Raw genomic sequence first — 12,118 nt, forward strand, 5'->3', positions numbered from 1 at the left:
TTTTCTCCCATCCAGCATCGATAACAAATTATAATAGCGTTCCCATGTCAGTAAGGTAAAAAAAATATTTTCCCCTAGTCTCTCGTTTCTGTTCTTCGCTTAGACTCACAAGGCAGACTCTACACGTTCTATACGTTCGATTAGAGCGCCATACAAACTCCATCCTGTCCAGACGTTTATTGATGTCTATACTTTCCCTCTTAAAGACCTTGATTCGATAGGGGAGTGCTTGTTTCATATTGTTCTATAGGGATCTCTACCAGAGGGTGCATATTGCGGATATACATTTCAAAAAATTCCGAAGGAGAGTTAGTTATTATAACTGAAAAAATCGTTCCATCCGGATTTTTTTTGGAAAGAAAGGGTATGTGTGCCTATAATTATATATTTTTTTCGTGTTAGGTAATATTTTATTTTAAAATATTTTCTTCCAAATAATATAAATTTCTCTATCTTCAGATTCCAAAATGATAATAATTGTTTACCTGTAATGATTTTAGTTCTTTGGGAAGTGATAATTAGGAAATTGGCTTAGCCCTAACAAAAATTTACTATAGTTAACTATAGTTTACTAAAGATTGCCATATATAACTATGGTAAAAACTTTGATGCTTTGATTTACTATGAAACTTTACTCCGGAACCCTTTTTTGAGATTTCAAAGCTTAAAATCTCCTAAATTCGGTAACAGTGATATAAAATTTGGAAATAATATGTAAATATACAAATAATAGTTGTATTTAATATAAAAAAAAATGTGCATGTATAAATTGAAGAACCAAAAATAAAATAATCTGAAATTCATAGTAAAAACACTTTGATTTACTATAGTAAAAAACTTTGATACTATAGTAAACTATTCAAATTAACTATGGTAAACTGTAGATATTTATTGTAGTATTTTTTTTTTTTTTTTGTTATGAAGGCTTACACTTTACTGTTGTAGTGATGTAACATCAGGAACATATCTTTGCTATTTTGTTTTCATTCTTTTATGTGTGTCTTTTTTTTTAAAGGTTTGAAGTTTTTTTGGTGCTTTGATCGTGTTCTTTCTTTTACCCTATTTTATTGTATGTTATTTGTTTATAACCGTATATACATGTATGTAAATTCACAAATGTCAATACATATCTCTTGATATAAAACGCTACCTCTGAAGAATATCACATGAACTGATGTAAATACGTCACATAATGCAAAATATTTGGATTTAATTTATTTGATTTTATTTAGGAAATATCTTTTTATCATAAGCAGTACGCATCTTTATGAAGTAATAATTTTAAGCACAGCATTTGATAATTTGAAGAGAATCTGAATACACTGAGCATGCGCGATCAAAATGAAAAAGAATGAGGTCGCCATTTTTTAATGAGTTCTTGCATTAGTTGATGATGCCATTCATCTGCATCATCGCCATCAGATAGTCTTACTGATGACAAGCACTTCATTATTGGATAATTCGAAAGCATTGAACATCTTTCTTGTTCTGACATGCAGTGAGACATTGGTTTTTTACAAGCCATAGATTGTTTCATGTAGTAATTGATCAGTTTATCTTACCTTGAAATTGATAAGATGTTCCCTTGTTAATAAGTAATCATTATAGCTAAATACATATTCTTATTCAAAGTATCTTGCTGAGTGTTAACGAATACATGGCCGTAGGAACAGGGGGGGGGGCACGGGAGGGCGATATATAGAATACTATTTTTTTTTTCTCTCTCTCTTTTTTTTGCTTGTTAAGGAATTTTTGGTAGTTGATAGTGCCCCTCCAACTGAAAATGTATGGTTGTGCCCCCCCCCCCCAACTGAAATTGCTTCCTACGGGCCTGGAATATAAGAGTCGCCCGTGTGGCGCAGTGGTTAGAGCGTTTGCTCTAGAGTCTCGGAGTAAGGGATTGATCCTTGCGTTGCGGGTCCGAATCCACAGTGTAAATGGAGACCGTTTTTTCGGATGAGACCGTGTATAAACCGAGGTCCCATGTCGCAGTAGTTGTTGGCACGATAAAGACCCTCACTGCTCAACGGCCGTAAATGCTGAGTACAGGTCTAAATTTGCAGCCCTCCACCGGCAAGTGGTCTCAATATGAATGAAAAATTCTCAAAGGGACTTTAACTGAGCAAACAAACAAATGAATACAAGATGAGAGAATGGCATTTTTAAAGCAATATATTTATTAATGTAGATATTAATATAAAAAATGACATTTTTATGGAATATTTTATTGTAAATTGGATGAAAGTCAATCATAACTTTTCCATTCACCTGGTTGTAACATACCTACCTGACGAACAGAAAACGGGGAGTATTTGGAATCTTATTTAGCACATCCAAATGTATTGTATTTTTAAAAGATCCGATGAAAACCTCTAAAACCCTATGAAAGTGAAAAAAGAATGGAGCTGAAAATATCTTAGATTTTCATGTAAATGTACTTTGTGAATTCCAAAACGTCCTTCGTGGTGTTGTGATCGCTCACCGTTCCTAGAACTGTTATAAATCTTTTTTTTTCAGTTACCATAAGCTTTCACACGTATATCTGTCACATGTTAAACATTCCATGTGTTTTGTTTGTTTTACAGTTATTAAGTATCAAAAAATATGTGTAGGCGTGCCATTTCTCAAAATTTGACCCCCATATTTATACCCCAAAACAACATAACAGTAATCTTCTCAAATTCTGTCAATGGCTAGGGATAATTTGTCACGCAATTCAAGCCACTGGGAGAGTCTTTGTATGGAATTGCTAATAGGCTGCTGACTGTAAAATCGTGTTCTCTAAATATATGTACATGCTGTATTATTGAAGTTGGAGGTTTTATTTGAGACCGTCACGGAAGTCTCTCTACAATATCTATACAGGCCTACCTTGTATGACACTACTATACACGAAAGGATTATAAAGGCTGCGTATAAAGGTGTTTGTCGAAATGTCTTCATAGTTTAGTTTTCTCCTGCTCCACCCATAATAGAAATCATGTATTGATATTGCAAGAAGCTCATTCAGCACAAGATATATCGTTCCATGATTTAAGATTTTGGAGAAAATTTATATCATATTTTTAAATTTTAATTATCGCTTGAAATTTACAAGTGTCAATATACATTAAATACTAGTAGGTTAAGAATCCACGTTTGCAAAATGCAAGACAATAGTACGCATTCTAAATTTTTATTTGATTTTTTTTTTACTTTCTATTGAATTTTTTTTGAAAAGATATTAATTTTATTTAAATCTGAAAGTTTTTTTTTTGTTAAACCTATTACACTTTATCATTAGACATAATGGTTTGAACATCATTTTGTTTAAATTTGTTTCTGGTTTTGGTTTTGTTTATAATGTAGGAGGTAAACATGAGGCACACACACACACACACACATGTATATATATATATATATATATATATATATATATATATATATATATATATATATATATATATATATATATATATATATATAAATTAATAAATTTTGCAAATAAACTCCGAAACGGGTGCACCAGCGTTCTTACTTACTCCTCTAAGAATACACTAGATACAAGATGATGTCCGTAAACTATATTTAGATTTCACTTGCATAGTAAGTATCGTACATTAAATTAAAAGTCTACTTTCATTTTTCATAAACAGCCAAGAAAAAGCAAAAACGTGAGTACGGTGGCGATTCCGGTTGGCGGTTCTAAGTTACTGGCGATTTTTAATGAAACTGACAACAAACAATCGTTTACTTATTTTTAATATTTTTTATTCATATTTCATAAAACGTAATCACCGAATTATTTAATCAAAACTTGATTTAAATGACATAAAAGAAATAATTATAAGTTGTGATAACCGATTAAAAAGGGAAATGTGCAAATTATTTTCTTCATTCACCGATCTTTATATTGACAGAAGCTTCTAGAACATCATATAGCATCGAGCCCGATGTTAAAAAGAAAAACGAGGTGAACATAAAAAAAAAGCTTTTGTGTGAATGGTCATTGAAATAATGGCAAATCATTGACAACACTATAAGTTGTGAACATATTTATGTATTGAAAGACTATTAGTAGGTTTTTCCTAATAAATTTATCGGTAAAATTTGTATATATTCCTCACTGAGCATCGTGGCAACGAACCCGGAGTACAATTTGTGCTTCGTAATAAACTTGCTTACATGAAAAGAGAAAATTAATGAATAAGGTACGATGTATTGCTGTAAAATTTTGTGCTTTAATCAAAACATTTCAGTTTTTTTCTGAATATAGTGTTTTGTATCAAATACTCGGCCTATTCATAGGGCATTAAAAGCTAACCCCCCCCCCAATCCAATTTATCAGTAAAATGTACATATTCGCTGCTTTTATCCTTAACAGAAATGAAATAGAGCACCTGACGTACAATATCCATAACATAGCATGGATATGGTTTCACAATAAACGTCAATTAATGAAATCGTCATTTTTCAAGTTTTTACAAAAAAGTGGTGGGAGGGGGGTGGAGACGGAAACGTACATCTACTTCATCTGGGATTTTTAACAAAGTATTTCTTCCTGCTATAAGTCTGTAGGCTGACAGTAGAAACTACAATATATATTATTGGAATTTTTTGGTCCGTTGTGGTATAAATTCAATTCCCCGCGCTTGCGCGGGATTTCATCTAGTATATATATAAAGTAGTTGCTTTCTACTACATTTAGTGTTGTTATCATTGGTTTATTGAAGACAGCAAATCAGTCTCCGGGCATGGAAGATCAAATAGAGAACTATTTAATTAATCAGGGCTTCTTTTTTTAAATCCCTTTTAGGACAATTCTTCTAACTAATGCCTCTAGAGAGAACTCTCATTAAGGGTTCTGTTTCAAAATATAGAAAACCTGATCAAGCTAATTCACTTGCATAAACGAAGAAAATGAAAAGTTCACATCCCATTCTGCATGTTGTAATTATCTTGTACTTATTTTTGATCTAATATCGTGTCTCGCGGGAAGAGAAAATTCTAATTCAATTTTCTTTATACAGACAAATTGGACAATTTAAGAGAGTCTATATAGAGAAAACTTGATTTTTGTTAGTATGCATTATTGACCTTGAGGCAAGAGCTATAAGCGGAATGGATTGGAATAAAGTGGTATGCAACCGATTTTTGTGGGATTTATGAGACGTCAAAATCATTTGTTCGCGGAAAAGAGAAAAACTATAAACCAAGTTAAGGGTATGAATATCTTAATTGGTACAGGATTTGTTCAGGAATCAATACCTAGTTAATTTTTTTTCTTCTACGATTGACTTATTTCATCTTTATTTCCTCAGCATATTTATTTTCAGATGTTGACATGTATATCAAGCATGCAATGTGTTTATTCCACAATTTTCAAATATACATGTATACGTTATTACATAACATGCATAATCAATTAAGATGTCCTATCAACAAATGATGTATTATTAAAAACATAATGGCGTGTCAAAACTCACCGCCCTGCAAAAAAAAAAGATAAATGGTGAAATTGCATGCAAAATAGTGATGACATTAGACAGGAACCAGTCCAAAGTTGGACATGTTCCTAAATTTGATTGCCACTATTCAAGATTAATCTGATCTGTTGCATATGTATCAGATATTCCATGATTTGACGAATCTTCTTGTAGATTTCGCATTGCATTGTTTCATTTACCCCTTTTAGGACTAAGGTTTCGATTAGTATTCAAATTTTTTCCGGAAACCTTGAAATTAGTGTCTTGTATTCAGTCTACATTTTACAAAGAGAAAATTTGACAGGAATTGACGTTCGTTGATATGGTATTGATATGGATCCTCTACTTTGATGAACAACTCGGCATACAATTTCATCTTTTGTGTAATTTATATTTTTATCTGTTCATATAAGCATAGGAAAATAATAACAGATTTTTCGTAACTTTTATCATAAACCAGGATTAAATTATTCCTGGTATCTGTAAGATAAAATCCATTCCAATTCAGGCAACATTGATCATGTATCTGTAACATAAATCTCTTCCAATCTAGGCTACATTGATGCATCTGTAACATAAAATTCCATTCCAATCCAGACAACGTTGATGTATCTATAACGTAAAATCCATTCCAATCCAGATAACGTTGATGTATCTGTAACATAAAATCCATTCCAATCTAGGTAACGTTGATGTATCTGTAACATAAAATCCATTCAAATCCAGACAACGTTGACATACGATAAAAACAAAACCCATTTCAATCCAGACAACATTAACCATTTTCAACATTATTTTCTTCTAGTAACGACTCATTTAATTCCAGTTTTTAACAATGGTTTGCTTTAAGTTTTCTTTCATTCACTTCAAATCATTCTTGAAGACTTTTTAATGATGAAGATGACGACGAAGATGATGATTTAAATGTTTTTGTACCAAAGAATAAACCTTTCTTTTGCACATAACTTTTTAAAAATGTATTCTACTTTTGAACTTTTGAAATGCTTCATATTCTAATTAAGCATTGGGCATTAGTGTTTCTGTTTCAAAAACAAATTGAAGTGAAAAGATATCAAAAATTATTCTATTCGTTGATATGAAATCAATAACAAGTAATTTTTCTTCATCGATTTGCTTTATCTCTGTTGGGTTTCCTTGGCATATCGATTTGGTTTGTTCACGTACATAAAAAACACAAGCACTCATTTCCATACATTGTTATATAATTATATGTAAATAGTTAAGGAGTTTGTCATTGCTTTGGAGTATATTGTTTGCATGTCAATTCTCATCGCCCTGGATGCAGGTAAGAAATGTGTGTGTGTCTGGAAGGGGGAGGGGGAGGCTGAGATGCAGGTAAGAAATGTGTGTGTGTGGAAAGGAAGGCTGAGATGCAGGTAAGAAATGTGTGTGTGTAGAAAGGAAGGCTGAGATGCAGGTAAGAAATGTATGTGTGTAAGAATGTAAGAAATGTGTGTGTGTGGAAAGGGAGGCTGAGATGCATGTAAGAAATGTGTGTGTGTAAGAATGTAAGAAATGTGTGTGTATGTGTGGAAAGGGGGGCTGAGATGCAGGTAAGAAATGTGTGTGTGTATGGAAAGGGGGGATGAGATGCAGGCAAATGTGTATGTGGAAAGGGGGGGGGCTGAGATGCAGGTAAGAAATTTGTGCGTGTGTGTGTATGGAAAAGGGGGGTGGGGCTGAGATGCAGGTAAGAAATGTGTGTGTGGAAAGGGGGTGGCTAATGAAAGTAATTAGAAACCCATAATGTACAAAGTAACGTTTCTTTCTCAAATGAATTTCCAAATACAGATAGTTTAATGTCTTTATGTTACAAATGTGCATGTACACTGTACTTTGAGATATCATCACTTTGAAGACTTGATAATTTATCCAATTTGTTTATATCAACAATAAAATTACAAATTACAATTAAAAGACAAAGAAACCGAAAGTATCAATTCATTTAAGAAAGAAACGGATAAGTAAGTTATGTAGTCATGTAGACCCCCCCCCCCCCCAAATCTTTATTCTGTCTCTTACCCTTTATGCATCATCATCAACCGAAGGTTAGAATAAAAATGTTGTGAATTAGTGTCTGCGTAAATCTGGTTTTCGAGAATGTACTCCGCATTTTATCTTATTTCGCAAAGTCACTAGTATTTTTTTTCTATTAAAAGTAAACCACAACAATCTGTTAAAGGCAATTTTATTGACTATGAATCAATTAGGGACAAAACACCGGTGCAAATTAGGAAGGTAATATAATGGCAGTGTAATTGCGTAAAATGTTAACAGCCTTCCAAAGATGAGACAAACGCAATGATACGATTCATCTTGAAACCTCATCGATATTGAGTTAAGGTTGGGGATTTTCTTTGTAGAAATAGCTGCAGAGCTATAAATCCAAATTTTAGTATTTATTCTTTTCAATTTTTATTATTATGTACATGTGCAAATAACTGACAAAATACGACTTCCCTGTAACCATTTATTTTTTATCATGTTTTGCGTGTGTTCGATAAACACGTATTGTAATAATTCTTTGCATACAAATGTATCTAGAGGTAAGAACATTAGATATTCCAACGTAAAAAAAAAATAATAAAATTATCGTTTGAAGAAAATCATTAAAATTGAAAAAATATATTAAATCATTTTTCTTCTAAATTTTTAAATCGGAAAATCAATATGTAACGACAAAAATTTATTTTCATATCAATCGCTCCATTAATTTTCTGTCACCCTGATAGCATTTTCATCCCAAAATATACCCTTTTAATGCTTTGCAAATTTTTACCTTCATTTCGTCTATATTGATTTCCTGTAACGTTAAATTTGGATTGAAAATAGTTGCTATGACAACAACATTTACTTCTCAATCAGAATAATAGCAACAGCTCATATTTTTTTTTAAATTAATAACTTCAACTTGTAGAAAGAAAATTTAGAACAAAACTTTAGTGGAAAAAAAATTTCAATTTCCTTCACTTTCTATATTTCTTTTGATATCTTTGAGTTCGTCTTTAACAAGTGCTACTTGTAAAAAAGAAAACCTATGTTTTGATTTTAAACTTTATTGCCGACCAACGACCATACATGTAGATATGCAATGTTACAGAAACTGTTATGTTATGTTATAATTTTGTGCAAGTCACAGTGCTATGAGTATATTACATTATTCAATCTGCTAAAGCATGCCATTGTCCTATCGCACTTTTACGTATCAAAAAAAATTGACTACAGTTATGAAATGGCAAAATGAAAATGAAAAAAAATCATAGGAAATTCATACTTGTGTGTTCCAAGCTTAAGGACTCTCCAGATTAGAAGTAAACATAAAAAGCAACATCTTAGCATCTTCCTGGGAAGACATCTCAGTTTTTTTTAAGAAGTTCAACTTTTAGGAAAGCAATGACATTAAGGAAACTTAATGTTGCATAATAATCCGGAAAATATTGAAGTTGGTCCATTATCAGCAATTAAAATTTGTGGGTGAAAATCAGATGAAAATGCTAGAAGTTATTAAGCAAACGTCATTAGATCGTTTAAAGCTTCCACGTTTTAAAATCAATATGTTGTTTATCATAAAACATACATAAAACACGTATTCCTTTCTTGCAGAGATGCGGACATTCAGGATGAACAGAGCAGAACGTAACAAAACCTGTAGGAGTGCCATTTCATTGCCCCAGTGAGAATTTTATGGAATCGGTTTTATGTTCATGTGGATGTCAAATCAAGCCCTACATGGTTTTCAACGACACAGATGTCGTTTTGGGAAGTGCAACAAATTGGTCGACAACCACAGGGAAGAGTGCAAGGGCAAGCAGTTTCCATGCAAATGCAGAAACAATTGTCCTTGGTGTATTTCTGTTCCTCCTAATATTTCTAACCATTTTAGGCAATTCGCTGGTTCTGTTAGCTATGATTGTGAAAAAGAAACTACGAACTGTTTCTAATATGTTCATAGTGTCGCTGAGTTTTACCGACTTTCTATTGGGATCTATCGTAATGATACCATCTGCACTGCAGATAATATTTCAAGAGTGGATTTTTCAACACGAATTTTGTTCCGTATGGGTATCATTTGACGTAATGTTATCCAGCGCTTCTGTTTTAAATGTTTGTCTTATCAGCATAGACAGATATATCTCCATTTTAACCCCTCTCAGATACAAAACAGTGATGACATTCCAGAAAGCTTTCTTAATGCTGATAATTGCGTGGAGCATAGCAATTCTTTCATCTTTCGTTCCAATTATGAATGGCTTTCACAATCCTGATGTCCCCTCCTTAAAGAATTTAACTCTATTTTCCAGCACTCCGCAGTGTTTGTTCATTATAAGTGGTATATATGGCGCAATCGCCACACCAGTAACGATTTTGTGTCCAATTATCATAGCTATTGTACTCTATTACCGTGTTTCAAAGGAAGCAAAACGACAAGCATTTTTCGTGGGTACTCTTCTTACTCCAGGAAATGTTCTTCTAAGACAGCATGTTCCAGCAAAACACTTAAGGGAACCTCTAACCCGAAAGGCTACAGTGACGCTGGGGACAATCGTCGGTGCTTACGTTACAACATGGTCCCCTTTTCTGTGTGCCAATATCGTAGAGGGATTCTGTCAATGTATTCCTGGAAAACTGTTTACGTCCTTTGTATGGTTGGGATATTGTAACAGCTTAATCAACCCAATTATTTATCCTTTATTTATGAAAGATTTCAGGAAAGTGTATGTTTTAGCCCTGTCAAAATGTTGTCCTTTCCTTCATAAAATAAAACATTTTAGAATAGAGCATACATTATATGAGGGAATTCGACACCCAACGCATTAAAATAACTTTTTATCACCAACGAAGTGATATGCTATTCACAATTGTAATATGTTTATAATTTGTTGTTAAAACTTTTTGTTTCACCCCAAAATGAATAAATATTTAAAATATTACAATATTTGGCTTTATTTACATTTTGAACTTTCTTGAAATGATATTTTATATACAAGTGAAATGAATAGTTATCTTAAATGTCAGAAATCTTGTTCAATGGACTTTGTATTCATCCGGCTAAATTTTACATCAATTTCTTTCTTACATTTTGCTGAAAATTTCATTTAAAACATAAAGCTCTCTAGGAAAAGCAATCGTGGTCAACAAGATTGGAAATTGTATGGAAATTTTTAAGCTGTGAATAAGCTTTTCTGTGCAAAGTGCGTGTAATAAGATCATGTAAGATTGGAGAAACTTTTGAATTTATTTCACGCGTGCTATTTTAGGACATTATAATTCCCTGATATTGAAATATCCCCTATTTGTTATTTGTGTTATGAAAGTTTGTTGTTTTACTTTAATTAAGTTAACTAATATTCAAAAGAATTACTTAGTAATTGAATTCATTTTTATACTTTAAGAAACAATACACAATCATGCGATAATCTTTGCCAAATAAGTATTCCAGAAACATATATAAAGGTATAGTTGAAAAAGTAATACTAAACGGAATGCTTTAGAAAAAAAGTAATACCAAACGGAAAATAGAGGTGGTTGCAATAAATCTCAATGCTGAAGTCTCTTTTTGGGGGAGGGGGGAAGCAATTATGCCAATAGCCTCCATTTTTCCATTCGTTATAAATCAAAAGGTAAATTTTGGTAAAACTTAACAATTGTCTAAGTGCAGTAAATTTCTTTCCCCCCAAAGGAAATTTTTTAAGATTTTTTATTTTAATCATTATTCTGCAATTTGTTGCTGGACGAAAATTGATTTTATAAGTATGCTGTTCTGTTTCGTAATGTTGACATAAATGTAAAGATTAGATAGTCGTTACCTTAACTAAATATAACTCTAAAAAATTAGAAATTTTAACTGTTTTTTTTTTTTTGGTTTAAAATCACAAAGGACACAATTTTGAGAACAACATAGATATTTCTTTTATAGAAGTTTGCCTTAAGATACCAAAGGTAACATTTTCATGAAATGTACGGAGATAACGAACAGTATTCAAGCTCAAAAGTCCATTAAACAATGCAAATTTTGGAGCAGAGCAAACACGGACCTCTAAAACATCAGAGGTGAGAGCAGGTGCCATGGAGGAGTGAGCATCCCCTGCCGACCGGTCACACCTGCCGTGTGGTCCTTGTCATGATCGGGTAATAACGGAAAAATCCGTCGACAATTCAGTGTGTAAATAATGGCCTAACAATTAGTATGAAAAACGCCAGTCATCATTTGACTTGATGATAAATTGTATTTGCTGACAAGGTCATTGTATCGACCACAGAACTTAAGAAATTACGACTTTAAACGAGACTGCTGATATTCTTGTGTCATCAACTTGTTTGTGAATAACTTACCTCGTTTTAGAAAGAGGTAAGAACGAGGTAGAACATTTAATAAATATGATTGTTTCTGAAGCATTGTCAATCTCAACTCCTCTAAAAATCAGATTTCGCAGAATCTATTTCAGATTTTATGATTTTCTGTAAGAAAAATTCTGTTATTAGCAATTGCTTAAGAGAGTACTCGCCGTCTGTTTTTTTTAATTTATTTATTTATTTGGTTTTTTTTAAAATAATAAGCGAGGTGGGAGATGAAAACCTGGTTACAATGAAGCTTTCTAAGTCTTTTATAATGATATTTTTCTAAGAAATAG

At 32.3% G+C, this 12,118-nt stretch overlaps 1 protein-coding gene across 1 annotated transcript; it reads left to right on the forward strand.

The window, feature by feature from the left end:
* Positions 1-205: 205 nt before the first annotated feature.
* Positions 206-10,414, forward strand: LOC133206008 (5-hydroxytryptamine receptor 6-like). The gene is made up of 2 exons (XM_061341914.1): positions 206-364; positions 9,090-10,414. The coding sequence occupies exon 2, from the start codon at positions 9,171-9,173 to the stop codon at positions 10,302-10,304; it is 1,134 nt and encodes a 377-aa protein (XP_061197898.1). The 5' UTR covers positions 206-364; positions 9,090-9,170; the 3' UTR covers positions 10,305-10,414.
* Positions 10,415-12,118: the final 1,704 nt, after the last annotated feature.

This window comes from Saccostrea echinata, unplaced genomic scaffold, assembly GCF_033153115.1.
Source record: "Saccostrea echinata isolate AGI-Se365-2 ecotype Australia unplaced genomic scaffold, CSIRO_AGI_Sech_v1 ptg000054l, whole genome shotgun sequence".
In the NCBI taxonomy this organism is placed as follows: Eukaryota; Metazoa; Mollusca; class Bivalvia; order Ostreida; family Ostreidae; genus Saccostrea; species Saccostrea echinata.